General features: G+C 44.8%; 1 protein-coding gene, 1 long non-coding RNA gene, 2 other non-coding genes and 2 pseudogenes across 4 annotated transcripts in view; 3 read left to right on the top strand and 3 right to left on the bottom strand.

Annotated features, from left to right (window-relative positions):
* The first annotated feature begins 1,254 nt into the window (after window positions 1-1,254).
* Window positions 1,255-4,556, top strand: LOC138387267 (uncharacterized). The gene is made up of 3 exons (XR_011233931.1): window positions 1,255-1,426; window positions 3,315-3,424; window positions 4,287-4,556. It is a non-coding gene; the product is annotated as an uncharacterized lncRNA (long non-coding RNA).
* Window positions 2,499-2,605, top strand: LOC138388762 (U6 spliceosomal RNA). The gene has a single exon (XR_011234252.1). It is a non-coding gene; the product is annotated as a U6 spliceosomal RNA (small nuclear RNA).
* Window positions 4,557-5,375: 819 nt separating the features above from the next.
* Window positions 5,376-5,478, bottom strand: LOC138388784 (U6 spliceosomal RNA). Its single transcript, XR_011234274.1, has one exon. It is a non-coding gene; the product is annotated as a U6 spliceosomal RNA (small nuclear RNA).
* Window positions 5,479-14,793: 9,315 nt separating this feature from the next.
* On the bottom strand, window positions 14,794-14,842 carry LOC138388945 (U7 small nuclear RNA; annotated as a pseudogene).
* A 243-nt stretch (window positions 14,843-15,085) lies between these two features.
* LOC138385953 (protein FRG1 pseudogene) lies at window positions 15,086-16,372 on the bottom strand (annotated as a pseudogene).
* A 1,751-nt stretch (window positions 16,373-18,123) lies between these two features.
* The window catches only part of GLDC (glycine decarboxylase), a 79,558-nt gene continuing 76,716 nt past the window's right edge, over window positions 18,124-20,965 (top strand). The window contains exons 1-2 of the mRNA XM_069476470.1: window positions 18,124-18,702; window positions 19,292-19,370. Coding sequence (XP_069332571.1) covers window positions 18,448-18,702; window positions 19,292-19,370 — 334 coding nt within the window. The 5' untranslated portion in view covers window positions 18,124-18,447. The remainder of the gene's footprint in view (window positions 18,703-19,291; window positions 19,371-20,965) is intronic.

Here is a 20,965-nt window from a genome sequence, read left to right as displayed (position 1 = left end):
ATTTCAAGCTCCTGAAGGATTCCCACTTATACCCTAAAGTATAAGGGTATAAACTGGCCCCATGACCCTCCTCATCCCACAGGCTCTTCAGGCCCCACTACAGAGGCCCCACTGTCACCACCACCAGCCAGTCCCCGCCTAACAAAGTTAGGTGTTTTCATCTTGTGTGTGTGAAGGGTACCAGAATATGCCACCCCAAAAAATGCCTCTTTGGCACATGCATTATTTTGAGCCAAAGGCCATTGAGAACCAGCAGTTGCAAGAAAAGTTCTAAAAGCAGGGCACATGATTTCCTTTTTTAAAGAAAATTTACATTTATAAATGAAATTGCAACTGTAAAATTTGTCTCCCTCTTCCTACAGGGAAGAGGAAGACTCTAACAACTCTTAGCAATCGGAGAGCCACTGACTTAAGTCTGTATAACAAACCTTACTAAACAATCTTTGTTTACTATACTTCCTTGATTACCTTCCCATTTCTTGCCTCCCTCTCCCAGAAGCCCCAAAACTCCTTTTCTTTTGTTTAGTCTGAGATGTTTTATCAGCCCAAGTTTTGTTGTTGTTGTTGTTGTTGTTGTTTGGGTTTTGGGAGGTTTTTTTTGGTTTGTTTGTTTGTTTGTAGAGACTGGGTCTCCGACTTGCCTCTTGTTCAGGGTGGTCTTGAACTCTTGGCCTCAAGCAATCTCCCCACCTCCCCAAAGTGCACAGATTACAGGCCTGAGCCACCACACTGGGCCAGCCCACGTTTTAACCAGACCTCTAGGTTACTCATCTGGGTGTTCCTATGTGTACATGCAAGATGCACGTGTTAATAGACTTCTGTTTTTCTCTTGCTAATCTGTCTTTTGCCAGTCTAGTTTACAAAGCCCCAGCTGGAGAACCTAAGATGGGTAAAGGAAAAAAAAAAAATGTTTTTCTCCCCTGTATGCATTTCATCTTGACGCTACTCAGCCTTTTTCCTATTCATTTTTTGTGAGGACTGTGTTTGGGCTCCAACCTTTCCAAACGTATGGATGAACTGTTCATCTTCTTGCAGTGTCTCTATATCCAATGAACTCACTTTCCAAAGCGTGTAAAGGAGGTTCTATGTGCTATTCCAGAGGTCATTTTTGTAGAGATAAAGGAATTTGAGAGAAAACACCCATGGCTTATTTGCTCTTTTCACAAGCTGGCCACGAAGTGAACTTTGTAATTGACTCTACGATACCTGTTGGTGTAAAGCTCTGGCCGGGGAGTGCTGGATTCCATCATCGTGGCCAGCACTGCCCAGGAAACCCCATGTGGAAAGGCCTCAGACAAGGTGATCCACATAAAAATATTGCCCAGTACCACTACGGTCAGGGGCCGGCCATTTTGAAAACCTTCTCTTGTGGCTGTTCCCTTGAGCTGCTGCGGGATTTTCGTCTCTTCTTTAATCCCCAGCCATGGTAAGCAGGTGGTTGGCATGTGCTGCATGTCTCCCTCATCGCTCTTTCACCCTGCACAGTTGCGCTGGGACCTGGGGCAACTGCTCTCTCAGAGGTCACAGGGGTCTCCTGGACACACACTCCAATGAACATTTTCTGTTTCCTTTCCCTCTAACCTCACTGGGGCTTCTGGTCGGGGTGCCCCCACCCATTTATGACATTTTCTCCTCTATGGTCTCTAGGACACTATGCTATCCTGTCTCCTCTCTGTCAAGACTTCTCTTTGCTTCCTCCAGGGGCTTTGCTCTCTCTCCTCAAATATAGGTGACCCTTGAGGTTTGGTTGGATCCTTTCCCAGAGAGCTTGCCTGGACACTGTGTACTTTTTTTTTTTTTTTTTTTGGGACAAGAGTCTCACTCTGTTGCCCAGGCTAGAGTGTCATGGCGTCAGCCTAGCTCACAGCAACCTCAAACTCCTGGGCTCAAGCATCCTCCTGTCTCAGCCTCCCGAGTAGCTGGGACTACAGACATGCACCACCATGCCCGGCTAATTTTTTCTATATATTTTTAGTTGTCCAGCTAATTTCTTTCTATTTTTATTAGAGACGGGGTCTTGCTCTTGCTCAGGCTGGTGTCGAGCTCCTGACCTTGAGCGATCCTCCTGCTTCAGCCTCCCAGAGTGCTAGGATTACAGGCGTGAGCCACTGCGCCCGGCCGACACTGTGTACTAAGCCCCCCTCACCCCACCCCGGAAACTAGATAGCTCTCAGTCCAATCCCTAGACTGGACCTCTGGCCTTCACCCCACAGTGGCACTGGCCTGATCTGTCTTTCCCGTTGGATGTCTCTTCGTCTCAAACTCACCTTCCTAGAGCTAAAGTCAGCTTCCTACACCATGAACCCGCTTTCTTCCTGGACAGCCCTGTTTCCATTACAGCTGCCCAAAGCCTTCCATTTTCTAGACTCAAAACTCAGGAGTGACCTTTGAGTATTCCCTTTCTCTTGTCCCTCACCTGTAAATAGTAAAGGTTTTCATTATATCTTACTATTACAATATCAAGTAATATTTTTGTTTTAAAAAAATATTTAAGCTGGGTGCTCGCTTCGGCAGCACATATACTAAAATTGGAACGATACAGAGAAGATTAGCATGGCCCCTGCGCAAGGATGACACGCAAATTCGTGAAGCGTAAAAAAAAAAAAATGTTTAAGCTGGGCATGGTGGCTCATGCCTGTAATCCCAGTGGTGAGGAGGCTGAGGCAGGAGGATCGCTTGAGCCCAGGAGATTGAGACCAGCCCGAGCAACATAGTGAGACCCCCATCTGTTAAAAAGAAATTAAAAGGCTGGGCGCGGTGGCTCATGCCTGTAATCCTAGCACTCTGGGAGGCTGAGGCGGGTGGATCGCTCAAGGTCAGGAGTTCGAGACCAGCCTGAGCAAGAGCAAGACCCCCGTCTCTACTAAAAATAGAAAGAAATTATCTGGCCAACTAAAATACATATAGAAAAAATTAGCCGGGCATGGTGGCACATGCCTGTAGTCCCAGCTACTCGGGAGGCTGAGGCAGTAGGATCACTTAAGCCCAGGAGTTTGAGGTTGCTGTGAGCTAGGCTGATGCCACGGCACTCTAGCCCAGGCAACAAAGCGAGACTCTGTCTCAAAAAAAAAAAAAAGAAAAGAAATTAAAGAATCAAATAAAAAAAAGTTTAAAAATATTTTCAGGAGTGTATTCCCCTAGCATGATCCCTCCCCCCCAACTAATATTAAGCCTAATTATATACACTTTATTTATGTATATGAATCTCTCCTTTTTTAAAATGATTGAATTATTAGCATTTAAATATATAACCGTGTTTATTTCTACTCTAACTTTAAGAGTATCCCAACTCTCTCCTCTTGGTCTGTCTGTAGGTAACCAGGCTGGAAGGGCAGAGCCTCCTGGCATGCAGGAGTGGCCCTGAGACCCAGTTCTGACGCAGGGGATACAAGAGGAAGCCTGCAGATTCACCTATTAGATGAAGGTATAAATACATAACGACTCGATTGATTTCTTAACCCAATTCCTATATTTTCTTTAAAGAAACAGAATAATTTCTCCCAAGGAGGGCCACACTGCTGGAAGTTCTCAGCATGGTCTACATCCTGGTCTCTCCATTTATTTATTTGTTTTTGAAATATTAAGGGGGTATAAGTGTTTTCATTATGTGGATATCTTGCATAATGCTTTTGGTGTGCCCATAATCAGAATAGAGTTCGTTATATTATTTTATTATTATTTTTACATATATAGATTTTTTTGTAGAGATGTGGTCTTGCTCTTGCTCAGGCTGGTCTTGAACTCCTGAGCTCAAGTGATCCTCCAGGCTCGGCCTCCCAGAGTGCTAGGATTACAGGTGTGAGCCACTGTGCCCGGCCCAGAATAGTGTTCATTATACCCAATAAATAAGTTTTTATCCCACATCCACCCTCCTGCTCTCCCCATTCCTTGGTTTTTCATGTCCTTTATTTCACCTGGTCTCTCCCTTGAGGCCAGAGAGACACCTTCACAGCCTGCACATCTCCATGGATTTTGTAGGGGGACGTGACCAAGCAAGAGTCCCATGGGCACAGAAAGCAGATTGGCAGTTACCAGGGTTGTGGGGGAGGGAAGAGGGGGTAACTGCTAAATGGGTATGGATTTTCCTTTTGGAGTGGTGAAAATGTTTTGGAACTAGATAGAGGTGGTGGTTGCACAACATTGTGAATGTACTAGATCATGTTGCTGAATTGTTCACTTAAAATGGTTAGTTTTATGTTGTGTGAATCACACTCACTTCAATTACAAAAAAAAAAAAAGAGTTGTCACCAGCAGAGACACCATCCTGCATCACTCTCTATTCCCAGGAAGAAAAGGTATGGAAAATGGTATGGTACCTGCAGCATGTGTTGGTGAAGACCAAGAATTCTGTACTCTTTTTCTTTCTCCTCTGCCATGTTTTACTCAGAGGTATTGACTGCGTCTGAGATGGACGGGTCTCGTGTCAGAACCAAGAAAAGAGAGAAGAAGCCTGCAGTGATTTAGGAAAAGCATGTAATAAAAATTATTTCCATTATCATGAAGGGAGACATAAAACATGTATAAATAAAGAAATTAGTTACTGGACACAAACATAAAAATTCATTGATATATACCTTTTGTAAAATTATTAGAAATAAATAATTTAAATTCCCAAATAATATTCTGGCTTATGTAATTCTGAGAAAGTGATTCAGCAAATCACCCAGAAAAACCACTTCCATGACCATTTTCTTTATAGACACATCATCAAGGCCGTTCTCTGAAGCCCTTACCCCTAGAATCATGGTAAAGACTTTTTTTTTTTTTTTTTTTGGAGACAGAGTGTCGCTTTGTTGCCCTGGCTAGAGTGAGTGCCGTGGCGTCAGCCTAGCTCACAGCAACCTCAAACTCCTGGGCTCAAGCAATCCTACTGCCTCAGCCTCCCAAGTAGCTGGGACTACAGGCATGCGCCACCATGCCCGGCTAATTTTTTTCTATATATATTTTAGTTGGCCAGATAATTTCTTTCTATTTTTAGTAGAGGCGGGGTCTCGCTCTTGCTCAGGCTGGTCTTGAACTCCTGACCTTGAGTGATCCACCCGCCTCGGCCTCCCAGGGTGCTAGGATTACAGGCGTGAGCCACCGAGTCCGGCCGGTAAAGACTTTTAACTGTTCCTCAGCCTCCAATATTATTTCCTTTCACTGAAGGAAAGATTGCAAACATATCCCTCCATGGTGAAAAGCAGCTTCTTCCTGACCTGAAACCCATGTGCCTCTTCCCACAGCAGGGCCCAGTCACCCTGTACCTGCAGGCTGAGCCTCGGTGCCTCCGTCCCTGAGGCAATTCTGAACTTTGGGCAGGTGGCAGGGCCAGCTGGAGTCACAGGACACCCCACTTAATCAACACTGTGGAGTTCCTTTTGATTTTTTTTTTTTTTAATATAGAACACTTCACAAATTTGTGTGTCATCCTTGGGCAGGGGCCATGCTAATCTTCTCTGTATTGTTCCAATTTTAGTATAGGTGCTGCTGAAGCAAGCAACCTTTTGATATTTTTTTAAACATTTATTTGATGGGTGTTTTTTTTCCTGGTGCTTTCAGGGAATGTTTGTTCTTTTAATTTTCCCTTGAGGAGTAGAACAAGGTGGGTTGTGGCAGGTGTGTAAATGGTTCTTTGTGGAAACCTGAGTGAAAGGGTGCCCTGGTGGTGGCTTATTCCTAATGGTTCAACCCGCTAGCATTGGTGCTCAGGGCAGACCTTGAGTGGCCCGCCCCTGATCAGGATCTTGCAGGAGGACTTTGCGGAGGTTTTACATCTGGCTCAATACCTAGGCGACTCGGCATCAAATCAGCTTTGAGGCTGCCCCTCCATAATATTTAATATAAAGACATGTATTCGGGTCTAGGAGGTGGCAAAAGTACCCAAATATCCTAGGAGGTTTCCTTGACATCTGTTATATTGTACCTAACCTTACTCTGAATTGATCATACTCTCAGATCTTTTGAATGATAAGGCTTTGGACATTTTGGATCCTCTAGGCATTTATGACAAGATTTCAGCCCAGTGAATGACCAAAGAGGTCTTGTTCCTGTTGCATCATGTTGATTTACCCAAGTTAGGACATTGTGATGAAAGCAAATAAAAATAACAGTCTCTTTAAATATTTGGGTTAGAATAACACTTTGGTGTTAGAAGAAGAAGGGAGCCAGGTGGGTGGCCCACGCATGTAATTCTAGCACTCTGGGAGGCTGAGGCAGGAGGATGGCTTGAGCCCAGGAGTTTGAGGTTGCTGTGAGCTACGCTGATGCCACAGCACTCTAGCCCGGGCAACAGAGCGAGACTCTGTCTCCAGAAAAAAAAAGAAAAGTTAATAATACTGGCATTCACTTAGAATCTTCCTCCAGGTAACTCACACTCATTTAGGAACACTCATAGAAAAAAAGAGTAAAGGTGGCAAAGATTGTAGAGCTTTTGATCTAGGTGCTAAAACCTGGCTCCCAATCCTCTTTCCTAGCTTTGTGATCTTAGACCAGTCACTTTACTTCTCTGGGATTCCTTAATGTGTGTGAAAGTACTGGGCACACAGTAGGCCCTCTATAAATGTTAGTTTCTTTCTGTCTATAATAGGAATCTGCAAGGAAACACACATGCAAACCAAGAAAGGGAGATTTGATTAAGAGTCTTTCCCTGTTCAGTGCTATAAGAGATGAAAAATAATTTACTCTCTACACTTCATAGTTCTTAGTTGGATCTCTATAACAAAAGGCAGATTAATAAGAGAAAAACAAACAGACCTGTTTGTTTTTATTTATTTATGTATATCTTATGTATATAACCAGGGGAAAATGAGTAAATCTCTCACAGTAAATCTTACAGGGGTGGCTTGAATTCAGGCTTAAATCCTTGAGACAAAGATAGAAGGGTGTGGGTATAGTTATGGAACAGGTGACCAGGAAACATCTTAAACAAGGGTAAGGTTTGTTATGCAGATTTCAGTTGATGCTTTCTCCATTGATTAAGAGTTTCTAGTGGTTTAGAGTCATCCTTTCCTTTCTGGCACTCTTTTTTTTTTGTGTGGGTGGGTGGGGGTGGTGGTGGGGGGTGAGAGGGGATGGGGGGACAGAGTCTCACTCTGTTGCCCAGGCTAGAGTGCCGTGGCGCCACCCTAGCTCACAGCAACCTCAAACTCCTGGACTCAAGCAATTCTTCCGCCTCAGCCTCCCGAGTAGCTGGGACTACAGGCATGCGCCACTATGCCCAGCTAATTTTTTCTATATATTTTTAGTTGTCCAGATAATTTCTTTTTTTTTCTTTTATTTATTTATTTTTCTTTAATTTTTTTATTGCGAGTGGGGAACGCCAATGCAGCACACACACCATCCCACCCTGTCCAGCTAATTTCTTTCTATTTTTTTTTAGTAGAGACGGGGGTCTCGCTCTTGCTCAGGCTGGTCTTGAACTCCTGACCTCGAGCAATCCCCCCACCTCGGCCTCCCAGAGTGTCTGGCACTCTTACAATGGAGATTTCCTTTATAGATATTAATTTCCTTTTACCAAAGGATAACTTCTACTCTGTATTCAGAGCTTCTCCTCTGTCTACTGTTTTCCAGAATAACCAGTTCAAAATAATCCTTATGACAAAGTGGCATATTTTGAGGTGGCCTTATTCTAGTCTTCTATAGTAACATTTTGGGGTTGTGTGTCCTGAACCCCATCAGTACCCGATATGCCTCCATCCCCCTGAGGACCGAACTCTGATTTTTTTGTTGTCCCCAAAAATTCCTTCCTAAGGGGGCTTGGTGAGTCATGCCTACAAATGATAAAATCTCAGTAAACAGGTTTTTATGATGTGGTTTACTTCCCAACCTGATTCCAGTATAGCATCACATAAAAGATAGAAGACCCTTATCTTAACTGAAGCATTCCTTTCTGCTGATTCCTAGTCTTTTGGATGAAACCTAACTCCAGCCAATTGTCAACTAAAGAATCTAAATCCATCTATGACTTGTAAGCCCGCTCCCCGCTTGAGATGTCCCTCCTTTTGGGGCCAAACCAATGTATACCTTCCATATACTGATTGATGACTTTACCTGCAATTCCTGTCTCCCTGAAATCTATTAAACCGAACTGTAACCCAGCCACAGCAAGTCCACTTGCTCAAGGACTCTTGGGCCTGGCTCAGGTCCATGGCCCTCAAATTTGGCTCAGAATAACTCTTCTTAAATTATTTTACAGTTTGTCTCTTTTCCATTGACACCCATCACCCACCACCATTACATTGTTTTGTTTTGTTGAGACAGGGTCTCCCTTTGTCACTTAGGCTGGGGTGCACTGGTGTGATCATAGCTCACCAGAGCTTCGAACTCCTAGGCTCAAGCAATCCTCTCACCTAAAGCTTCTGAATAACTGAGACTACAGGTACGTACCACCAGGTCAACCTAATTTTTAAGTTTTTTGTAGAGATGGAGTCTTGTTGTGTTGCCCAGGCTGGTCTTGAATTCCTGGTCTCAAGCAATCCTCCTACTTCATCCTCCCAAAGTGCTGAGACTGTTGTTGAAACTGCAAGGGCTCTGGGAGGCTGAGGCGGGAGGATCGCTTGAGGTCAGGAGTTCAAGACTAGCCTGAGCAAGAGCGAGACCCCGTCTCTACTAAAAATAGAAAGAAATTTTATGGACAGCTAAAAATATACATATATAGAAAAATTAGCCAGGCATGGTGGTACACGCCTGTAGTCCCAGCTACTGGGGAGGCTGAGGCAGGAGGATTGCTTGAGCCCAGGAGTTTGAGGTTGCTGTGAGCTTGACGCCAGGGCACTCTAACCCGGGCAACAGAGCGAGACTCTGTCTCAAAAAAAAAAAAAAAAGAAACTGCAAGGGGATTTCCACCTGGGTCCAGTTGCTTCTTGCACAAAGATCCAATTATTGAGACAATGAGGATTGCCAAAGAAGAAAGGAAATTTTAATATGACAGATGTCTTGTTGAGATAATGGCAGAAGCTGTGTCAAATCTCTCTGTCCCACTCAGGGAGATCAAGGGCTTTTTAAGGAGGGGCCATGTGCCTTGGGGCAGGTCAAGGGGGATGGTGAATCTTGGCCTCAGGAAGTCTGCCCTGGGGCCTTCAGCATCTCAACTTCTATATCTTGCAGAAAATCCACCATTTCTGGAAAACAACTTAGAAGGTCAGGTAGTTAGTTAAGGGAGAGGATTATACAAAACACACAGGGGTCATTGAAATTTGTTCTTGGATCTGGTTACAGGATTATAGGCCTGAGCCACCACGGGCCGTACATCATTTTATATATGGGATTTGAGCATCTGTGGATTTTGGTATTCCCAGGCATCCTGGACTCAATCCTACTACAGATACTGAGAGACATCTGTACACTCCCCTTCCCATGTTGACTCACCAGGTGACCATGATCTGGGCTCCTGTTCCTACCTCTATCATTTCTGACGATTGCCCTAGCCAGACTGACAAGGAGCCATTATTGTAAGAGTCATGTCTTTCAAGGTAAAGAGACAAATTACTCTTTTTTTCCCAGCCCTTTCCCTAAACCAGTCACACAAAGCACTGTAAAATAAAATCACTTCTGCGTTTCCCAAATGTCTCGCTAATATTTATAGAATTTAGTGTCATCAACTGTTCTACGTGCAATGCCTCATTTACTTCTCACAGTAACTGCGTGAACTGGATACTATTTTTGTTTCTACTTTAGAGTTGAGGAGTCTGGGGTTTAGATTCATCCATGGCCGACAAACTAGTGAGTAGCAAGCAGAGGCAGGATTTTAATTCAGGCAACGTGACTCTTAACAAGCAATACTGCCTCCCTAATGAAAGTGTTGTATTTCTGTTAATAAAAAGTATGTCCCTTGCCTCTCAGCATTACCATATAGTTTGGAGGATACTAGAGTATCATAAGATACATGAGAGTTAAAAACAATGTTTAATTGACACATAGTAATTATATTTATTTAGGGGGTATGGTATGATATTTTGATATGTTGAACATACATGAGATTTTTTAATAAGAACACTGTTTTTGGCAGGGCGCAGTGGCTCACGCCTGTAATCCTAGCACTCTGGGAGGCTGAGGCGGGTGGATCGCTCAAGGTCAGGAGTTCGAGACCAGCCTGAGCAAGAGCGAGACCCCATCTCTACTAAAAAAAAAAAAAAAAATAGAAAGAAATTATCTGGCCAACTAAAAACATATATAGAAAAAAAATTAGGGCCGGGCGCGGTGGCTCACGCCTGTAATCCTAGCACTCTGGGAGGCCGAGGCGGGTGGATCGCTCAAGGTCAGGAGTTCGAGACCAGCCTGAGCGAGAGTGAGACCCCGTCTCTACTAAAAATAGAAAGAAATTATGGACAACTAAAATATATATAGAAAAAATTAGCCGGGCATGGTGGCGCATGCCTGTAGTCCCAGCTACTCGGGAGGCTGAGGCAGTAGGATCGCTTAAGCCTAGGAGTTTGAGGTTGCTGTGAGCTAGGCTGACGCCACGGCACTCACTCTAGCCAGGGCAACAAAGTGACACTCTGTCTCAAAAAAAAAAAAAAAAAAAAAAAAAAAATTAGCCAGGCATGGTGGCGCATGCCTGTAGTCCCAGCTACTTGGGAGGCTGAGGCAGTAGGATCGCTTAAGCCCAGGAGTTTGAGGTTGCTGTGAGCTAGGCTGACGCCACAGCACTCACTCTAGCCTGGGCAACAAAGTGAGACTCTGTCTCAAAAAACAAAACAAAACAAAACAAAACAAAACAAAACCACACCACACTGTTTTTGGTAGGAGGTAGAAGACCTCAATTTCTGCCAGCAATAAGGGAATATTAACACTAAGTGTATGGTGGGAGCTGAAGATGTGCAGGGGATTATAATGGCCATGATTCTTTCAACTTCAAGTGATATATACATATTTATATATAGTATTATATATCATATAATATCCTATACAATATATAATTATATAACATATATAACATGATCATTATACAATTATGTATTATATATTTAATTATATAGTAAGGGACTGTTGGGGAGTAATTACTGGTAGATGAAAGTTTCTGCACAAGGTTCAAAATTCTGTCTGCATAGTTGGTTTGATCTGTTTGAACTCTAACAGCCCCTTTACTGAGAGTCTTTAGGTTGAGATCTTATATATCTAGTAGACACCAATCGTCATTGCTGTTTTGCTGCACAGAGATGAGTGACTCACAGTGGAATGGCCCAAAGTCATTACAAAACTTCTCATCTGCCTCATCCCACATGCCTGCCTACTGCTGCCAGTGGAATAAAGAAATGGCTCTGCCTCTCTTGTGCCTAACAAATATGACATGGGTGTATTTTATGGCTGACCATAAATCACATCCAGGATTCTGCAGGCAATTGAGCCTAAGAGCTATAGTTCCAAGACTACACTCTGTGATAAAGAGAAGAGGATTGGAAAGGAGTGGGAATGCATCCTGGATGCAAAAAAGCAGTCTACCCTTTTGGTTACTAAGCATACCATAGTTACCTGTCTACCAGTAATTTTTTTTTTTTTTTTTTTGAGACAGAGTCTCACTCTGTTGCCTGGGCTAGAGTGCCGTGGCATCAGCCTAGCTCACAGCAACCTCAAACTCCTGGGCTTAAGCGATCCTATTGCCTCAGCCTCCCAAGTAGCTGGGACTACAGGCATGTGCCACCATGCCCGGCTAATTTTTTCTACATATATTTTTAGTTGGCCAGATAATTTCTTTCTATTTTTAGTAGAGATGGGAGTCTCGCTCTTGCTCAGGCTGGTCTGGAACTCCTGATCTCGAGGGATCTACCCGCCTTGGCCTCCCAGAGTGCTAGGATTACAGGTGTGAGCCATTAAGCTTACAAATAATAGCAAAAAGAGCATGCTTCCTGGAGGGTCTGGAGGAGACCAAAGAGTGAAGAATTCCATTCCCCAGCTGGGATAAAGCTCTGACAAAGTCCTTTCTTTTGGAGAGTGGGCCTTTGTTAAGAAGAAAGCCCTGGGCATATTTCACCATAGTTATTCTTCACCTTCCCCTGCCGGTTCCATGAAAACCTGGTGGGGTTCCTAGAAGTGAGGCTCATGAAAGAGTGGGAGCCCCTCTAAGGCTGCCGTTTCTAGGATTTTCTTCCCATCAAACTTGTCCACACTCAGCCTCCATGAATTCATCAAAATTACCGTTTACATACTCCTAGCAGTTTATAGCTCCAGCAGCTTCTGCTCTGGGTAAGCAGACCTTGGCTGTGTCTTTGGATGACCCTGTCTCTCCAGAATTTTAGGTAGTGTTCTGCCCTGCAGTCTCAGTTTTCTGATGTGTCTAGGAAAAGTAATTGGTTTTCAGTTTGTCCAGCTTTCTCTTGTTTTAAGGGCAGGGGTGATGACTTCCATGCTCTTTACATATTGGAACTGAAACTGAAAGTCCGGAATCTCTATTTATAAACTGACTTCTATAACATCTCACTGTGTCTTGTGGGCCAAAGCGGTTTGTTTTAGATGTGCAGGGTTTAACATTATCTGAGAGACAGGTTCTAGTAATCCCCCCCAAAGTCTGGTTATTTTCCTTTCCTTGGTAAATGGACGGTTATCTTTGGTGGATTTCAGGAGGACGCTTTACAGTATATACTTGTAGCAGAGTCATAAGATCTTTCTTCAAGGATCCTTTTTCAAGATTCTCTTCATCTAAGAGGCTCTGGGTTTATGAACTGGCTCAAGTCAGAGAATTGTTTAAGAGGCTGGGTCTCTCCATTTTGGTAACTTATATCAAGTTTTGGTTCACCAGATCAACCAAGACTTTAGTAGGCTACCTGTCAATCTTCCAGCAATAAAGGTCCCTGTGGATCATTAATTTCCTCTCTGACCCACTGCCCATTATGGCAATGTTGTCCATCTTTCCCCGTTGGCTAGTGCTGCCACGTGGCTTCAGGCTTTCAGCAAAGAGCCCATTTCAACAGTGCCATCTTACACCATCTTCTCACACCTGCAGAGGACAGCAACTAGACAACTTTTCGAAAATACAGATGCTCCTCTTACCAATGGATTTCTCAGTGCTTTGGTGAAGGGATTGTCCTCCGGCTCCTATTGAGGGACACACTAAAAAGGTAGAAGAGTGTGTTACACATGACAAATCTACTCCAACCTTCCTTTCTCACCAAGCCTTAGGATCCTTCTTTGCAGCATACCAAGGAAGTTCTAGTACCTTAATCTAATTCAATGAAGGCCATTGTTGAGTCTGGTTTCATCAACCAACTCAGCAAATTGTTAGAGACACTCCCAGCTGATTGAGCTAATATACTGAATCTAAAATCTCTGGTGCTACAAACAGATCAATAATTTCAATGTTACATTCCTTTTTCTTTGGTCTAGAATAAACTCCTACACAGAAATTCTCTGGTGGTAATATATATTAGCAACGTCTTGTGATGCGATTCTTTCCCTATGTAGGCTTCTCCTCTGCGCTAAGATCTGATTCTGGCCGTGGACCTGGAAGCGAAGAAGCATTGGCATTCTTTTGCAGGTTAATGTCTTCAGTAAAGTCATTACAGGATCTTAGAGCAAGGTATGGCCAGCCTCTCAAAGAGGGGAGGAGGGTTGGTTCAGCTATCAAGGGAGACTCAGTGGGAGTTGTGGGTTCAAGACAATAAAATTCATTCCAGACTACCAAAATGTCCCTGTTTGGGAAAAATACTCAAACGCCTTTCTCCTCTACTCTCACACCAACACAATAATCAACACAGAAGACTTCTGTGACCAAATGTAGGGCTGGGGAGGGGTTTTCCCCACCATCAAATGGACAATTAATTCTGCAACAGACACCAATTGAGTGCTCTCCAATTTAATTATGACACTATCTACCTGGAAGTAGTGCCAGATCCCACAGGTTGAGAGCTCGGACCCCAAGACTGTCCCTTCCCTCCATTCCCTGCGCCCCCACCCACAGACATCAGTGGGCCTCTGGAACTTCTGACCAACTGGCTTCAAGTTGGGCTTCTCATGACCCCCTCTTTGGGTTTGATGAATTTGCTGGAGCAGCTCACAGGGAAACAGGTACGTTTGCTAGTTTATTAGAAAGGATATTAGAAAGGATACAGATGAAGAGATGTGTAAGGTGAGGTATGGGGGAAAGGACACAGAGCTTCCATGCCCTTCCTGGGCACATCATCACCCAGAAACCTCCACATAGCTATCTAGAAGCTCTCAGAATTCTGTCTTCTTGAGTGTTCATGGAGGCTAAGTTACAAAGGCATGATTGATTAAACCATTGGCCACTGGTGATCAACTTGACGTTCAGGCTCTCTCCCCTCCTGGGAGGTTGGGGGTGGGGCTGAAAATCCCAACACTCTATTCATGCCTTTGTCTCTCTGGTGACCTGCCCTACCTTGAAGCTATCAGCCAACATTAGCATACAAAAAGACAGCACTACGGAGAGTCCAAAGGCATCCTATGCCAGGAAGTGGGTAAAGAACAAATATACATTTCACAGTATCACAGTCCGCTTTCCAAGTCTGAGGCTTTCTGATTAATCCCAAACTTTCACATACAGAGAATGAATAAGGCTGTGAATTCAACTTGTGTGGAAATTCAGCAATCCACAGGATCACACAATGGGTCTGGTTTGTAAATGCATTCTTCCTACAGCAACAGGAGTTAGATTCTTTTAGAGAATTGAAGTTCTCTAGTTTTCTGAGCTGTTAATTCTTTCTGTAAACTCCCTGGGCATTCAGCAGCAGCTAGCCCTCCCTATAGTTCTGGTAGCAGAGGGATCTAACTCAGAAACTATTTGGTCTAGTAAAGATCTGCCTCCAGTAGGCACTTTAATCACCACTGATAGTTCCCTCCCTCCCACCTCCCCCCACCCAGTGAGGACCAGAAAACCTGCTAGACAAATTCTGAAAGAGCTATAACACTATCCACTGATGGTTTAAGTAACTTTTTCCATTTCATGCCTAAGACTATTATTTTTTCATTTTCATCTAGTGATAAGGTCATCACTGACTTTAAACATAAGCAGGTCAAGTGGTAAATCCTATTTCTACCTTTGAGCATCAGGTTCCTGAAGCCACTTTTTTTTTTTTTTCCTATAAAAGCATTTCTACTGAATATTTTACTTGGAAAAAAGCCCAAAAGGATAAGACAGAAACAAAAGTCTTGGTCATTTGCAGTATCTAGCAGCTGTCAATTAGTCTCTCCTGTCCAGAAGTATCTCTTGCAAAAAAAGAAAAAAGAAAAGAAAATCCATCTTTCCAAGCCTTTTTAAAGAATTTTAGTCTTCTTTACTTATTTTAAGTTTGTGGTCCTGGAAGCTCTGAAATTTCTTTACATAATGATTTCACCCTGTTTTACATTCCCTTTGTCTTCTTCTGGGAGGTCATCTTGTTGCTTTTTTTTTTAGCACAGGACCTAATCTTTATAATTTCTTCTTCTTCAGTTGTTTTACTTTTTGCTACTGCAGTGCCTGCTTCATTGCGTATATAAAGCAGCTATTTGAGGCCAATAAAGCCTTTTTCCCATATTGAAAGACTGGTTCCCACTGTTCTCTTGGTCCAATTGCATCTGAATGCTCAACAAGTCCATCTGAATTTATTAATATAACGAGATATTTTCCACAGCCAGATTTCAGGGAAATTCTGGAATCAGACAATTTGACAGCTGTGTACTTCTCTGGAGGATGGGGGTTCTCCAGCTTCTTTATGTGGAGCTCCCAGTGTAAAAGTATCGTTGTCAAGTGCATGTATTTAGGTTCTTTTATTTATTGCAATGGCCATGGTTCCTGAAATTTCACACAAGTTTGTTACTGTGCACCAAATTCCAACAAGGTCAAACTGGGTTTCTTCATCCTCTTCTCTTTTTCTCTTCTTGTCTTTAATTTTTTTCTTCTTACTCTTAGTCTTTGTTCCCTAGAGCATGAGTTTGGTGGACTTGACATAGGAGTATTTGACCTTAGTTCTGATGAGATTTCTGCTCAAAGAGGTGGAAGCCAGCTCAAGACAAAATATCTTAACTGGAGCAGGAACCAGCAGGGGAAGAATCAAAGTGGAGGTGTAATAAAAACTCCCTGAAAGTGTATGCAATGGCTGGGAGTGAATGGGACTCTCAGGAATCCCTCCCCCTTTTCATCTGAACATTAAGAGTCCCCCTGAAGCCATTTTTGCCTTCCGTTACCGTCTTTGTTTAGGTTTATTCAGGAAACAATAAAAACACTCAACATATTTCAAGGACAGGGGGATTAAATGCCAGGAATAGGTGTGTACAAAACCACTGGAAGAACTGGAAGGGCAAAAAAACAGGAATACCACCACCATCTTCACTGAAGCTCTAGTCTAGTACACAGAGAAATTCCTGCTGGGAAACTGCAGGGCATTTGCACTGAGGGGTACCGGTTCCCTGCTGTAGCAAGGCGGTGGCTGGCGAGGAAACACACCATGTCTGCTGCAGCCATGCGTCTGTCTGCTCCTGTCAGTGAAATAAGAGAACAGTTCCTTGCCTTTATTTCATTTCCCATCCTCACACAAATAGTAATATATGTTTACAAATTTTTTTTTTTTTTGGTAGAGATGGGATCTTGCTATGTTGCCGAGTCTGGTCTCGAACTCCTATCCTTAAGCCATCCTCCCCCTTCCGCCTCCCAAAGTGCTGGGATTATGGGGGAGAGCCACCATGCCCAGCCATCACACAAATATATATTTTCTTTTCTTTCTCTTTCTTTCTTTCTTTGGAGACTGAGTCTTGCTCTGTTGCCCTGGGTAGAATGCAGTGGCATCATCATAGCTCACTGCAAACTCCCAACTCCTGGGCTCAAACGATCCTCCTGCCTCAACCTCCTGAGTAGCTGAGACTGCAGGGGTGAACCACCACACCCAGCTAATTTTTTCTATTTTTGGTAGAGATGGGGTCTTGCTCTTGCTCAGGCTGGTCTCAAACTTCTGAGCTCAAGCAATCCTCCCGCCTCTCCCTCCCAGAGTGCTAGGATTACAGGCGTGTGCCACTGCGCTCTGCCTACACAAATATATCTTTTTGGCAGAAGGCAGGTAACATCCAGAACAGTGGAGCCAAAGGAATCTGGGAATTATAGTTCTCTGGCTTTCCGTCCTAGTGATACACAGAGAGAACATAGACAAGAATAGGGATAAATGCAGATTACTATTCCCCTCCCTGCCTACCATGCATCTAGCACTGAAGGTACCTCCTAACTTTTCAACTGTAATTTCAACTCCAGATGGATGCAAAAGTTCTCAGAGACATTCAACCGAGCCCTCCTAGCTCACCACCTGCCTCTGCCTGACATACATACACATCTTGCCTACTGTTCTTTGTTGTACACTTTCCTGTTCTCCTTTCCCTGTCTACTTTTCTGCCTCCGTGGATAGTATTCGTGCCTGTAGGCTACACAACTCGGAGTGGGCAGAGCATGAATGAAGGAGCAAACTTAGAGGAGGAGAAAGAAAAAGAGGGGGCAGCTTCTATTTTTCCCTGGTCTTAAGTACAAGCAATGTTCTGATTCTCTCTTCCTCTCTTCCCCATATAGGAGAATTGGAATTCTGAAACTTCATTCTCTTGCTAAAACTCTCGCGAGACAGCTAGAGATCTTAGATTTACAAAAATTCCAGGTCTAGAGAGTTACTTTCCAACTAAGACGATAATGCAAAACGTATATCTTATTATCTTTTGCATTTTGACACACACACAAATACATGTACATGTAAATGTATGTACAATCTATCAATCAAGAAAGTTCAAGTCTACTGTTGTGTCAGTGCATTCCATGTACTATAATCTCTTTTTAAAATTCCATTTAGCTCTGTGAGATGAGAAAACTGAAGCTCAGAGAGGTTGAGTAACTTGCTAACTATCCCACAACGATTAATCCCCCCTCCCCCACCATCAGCTCATATGAGTCTCCATGAGATACGACAAGGAAAGACACCCTAAGATTAGTGAATGGAGACTAACCAACTGAGTCTGGCCTCCCTGTGAGAATCATCTTCCATCTCAGCCGAGTCCCCTAGGGACTTCACCCGGAGCCTTGTGGCTGTCCAACCCGATCCCGCGCCAGATCCTCACGGGTCGTCCCGCAGCCGCCCCTGTCAACATCGGCCGTAGATGGAGAGGGCGTAACTGAGGATGGCGAGCTCCAGGCCGGGAGAAGCGACTCCCCTGAGGGGCCGAGAAGGGGGTAGGGAGAGGAGGCGGGGGCCCATGCAGCCCCGCCCCCGTCCCTCTGTCCACTTTCATTGGCCAAGGGCTGTCTGGCCCCATCCCACCTCCCGCCTCCAGGGCGACGCTTAAAGTGTGCCGAGCAGGTGCCTTGGGTGGAGTAACAACTTTTGCGCAAGTGTCCTGGCTGAGCGCGGCGCTCATTCATTGCTCCCAAGCGTCCGTCCATCTGTTCGGCCTGCGGTCTAGCGAGAAGGGGCTCCAGGCGTCGCAGCTGCCACCCGGGGGACCGAGGCCAGAAGAGGGGCCCAGAGCGCGGCTGACTCTCGCGGGCTGGGGCAGGGAACGGTGGCCGGGGCCATGCAGTCGTGTGCCAGGGCATGGGGGCTGCGCCTGGGCCGCGGAGCTGGGGGCGGCGGCCGCCTGGCTGGGGGCATGGGGACGCGTTGGGCGCCGCGGGGCCGGGAGAGCAGTAGCGGCGGCGGGGACAACAGCGCGGCTGGGGCCTCGCGCCTCCTCGAGCGTCTCCTGCCCAGACACGACGACTTCGCTCGGAGGCACATCGGCCCCGGGGACAAAGACCAGAGGGAGATGCTACAGGCCCTGGGGCTGGCGGTAAGGACCTCCATGTGGCCCTCCGCGGCCTCCCCTCCTCCCCGCCCGACTTATGCCGACGCGGCCTCCGGGCTCCCGCCCTTAAGCTCGGCTGCGCTTCGCTTGGGACCCGCACCTCGGCCCCGGGCCCTGGCGAGCATGCGGGCTCGCGCTCCTGGTCCCGGTGCCTTCTCCCACCCTCCTACTTTCTCCTGCACTCGCTCTTCGTGCCTCAGACTGTGCATCTTTAAACCACCCCCGACCCAAGTCGCCCTGCGGATGAGCCCTAACTTTACAAGAGGTGCAGGAAGACCCCCTGGGCTTATCCGGTTATCTCCGGTTGCGGACTGAAGTCCAACCCGGAGTGGCTGAATCTCCACCTCCCTTCATGATTTTCTTTTCTCCCAGCGATTTCTGGGTTTTCTCACAGTTTTCCTTTTTTTCCTTTCTCCTTTTTAAATGGGAGGACAGTGTGTGAATCCTTTTTTCTTTAAAAAGAAACCCTAATTAGGCGATTTAAATGAGGTTCCCACAAGCCTTTGTAGATGCAAAACACATAAGTGGCTCTTAACTTAGAGGCACTTTCCTCTGCCTTGCGTTTTAATTTTAGAGCATTGATGAACTGATCGAGAAGACGGTCCCTGCCAGCATCCGCTTGAAAAGACCCTTGAAAATGGAAGACCCTGTTTGTAAGTGGCTGGGAGGGCTCCCTTAGACTCGGCTTGTTCTGGCCTGTTTACCTTTTGTGGTCTCTGAAAGTCCAGCTCTGGGGTAGGATTGCTCTGGATTGGGAATATGTGGATAAAAATAAAACAGCGGTAGGTATCTCTGGGCCGGGAGAGGGTGGGATATCTGTTTCTGTATCCTAGCAGGGAGACGATGTGGTGCTGTGTTTGGTCTTTATCCTAGGGTCCCGCCAACTTCCCAGGGGTTTTGTGGAGCACTCCCCACTTCCTACGTACCCCTTAGGGGCCAAGACTCATCCTTTGGGTGGAGAGGTGTCATCTCATCACCTCTGCAGATCAGGATCCTTTCAGAAAGGAAAATGAAATTGAAGTGACCAAAATGGGAGGAGACCCAGGCATCTGGCCTCCCTAGCCCAGGGTTCTTTATGTCATAGTAGCTTCACATTGCTCTCATCTCTCATCCAGATTTTATTATTTACCTCCCGAAAGGCAGCGGTACTTTTCAGGTCCGAATGGTTTTCCTAGAAAAACACACAAGTAAGATTTATACTTGGTTAAGAAAGCTCAGTTTACCCATACTTTCTTGGAATCTTATTTTGTATTTAGAATGTTTTTAATGATCTGAAGATTGCCCTTCAGAGATTTTTATGTGGGTATTGACTTCCATGGGGTGAGAGAATCCAAAGTCAAGGGCTCAGACAGAGCTGAAGAGCTCTTTAAAAAAAATCTCATGTGGTTATCTCATTTTCAATCAGAGATACTAATCTCTTTTCCTTCTAGGGTCAAGTAAAGAGAGCAGCTGTTTTATTTTGTTTCTGTGATAGAAAGGATATACTGTAGAGATGGCAAGCTTTATTTAGTTCTAAAGTGGACGACTGCAGATTTGGACACTGTCCAGTCTGTTGGCTAATGCTGTACCTGAAGGTGCTGAGGACTGCTGCCCTTGCTGGTTTCAAATCTGATGGCAGGGAACTTGCTCATAGAAGAAAATCTGCACCTTTTGTTGAATTGAACTAATTGAGACCTAGGGATAGCTGGAAGCCTTTTATATTTAAGTTTTAGGAAGTCAAAGTCCTGATTCATTGGATCTATGAAGAGTGAAGGGTTGTGTATTTTTAAAGCAAGACTTAGGTGAATATTTGAATAAGTAAATGCCTTCCTGAGACTTTGAAAGTCAGAATGTTTAGGTTGGATCTTTTTATAACATACATACTCCTAAATAAAATGTTTTTTTAAATTTTTTTAAGGGCATTAGAGCCTGGGAAATGTGTCAGTTGTCTATCCTTTTTTATTTCAGCTGGTTGGTTCTAGCTGACTAATTGGAACATCAGGGGATTCCAGTTCTCTCTGTCTTTGGAAGCAGCCTCCAGAAAAGTAATTTGCAACTTGAGTGTAAACTTTAAGCCCAGCAATTTTTGTGACATTTGGGGCCGGTTCTATCTGGTTATTCTGAAGTGACTCACAGAGAAAATAGTGCACAGTCAGGAGTCCCCCTTGCCCTGAACTGGACCTGCTCTCCAACAAAGCTTACTTCTTGGAATAGTGAGCTGGGCTGGTGCAGAGTGGAGGAGGATGCATCCACAAGGCATGAATGTTTG

Source organism: Eulemur rufifrons, chromosome 7 (genome assembly GCF_041146395.1).
Source record: "Eulemur rufifrons isolate Redbay chromosome 7, OSU_ERuf_1, whole genome shotgun sequence".
Lineage (NCBI taxonomy): Eukaryota > Metazoa > Chordata > Mammalia > Primates > Lemuridae > Eulemur > Eulemur rufifrons.
This window is presented reverse-complemented; position numbering and strand designations above follow the sequence as displayed.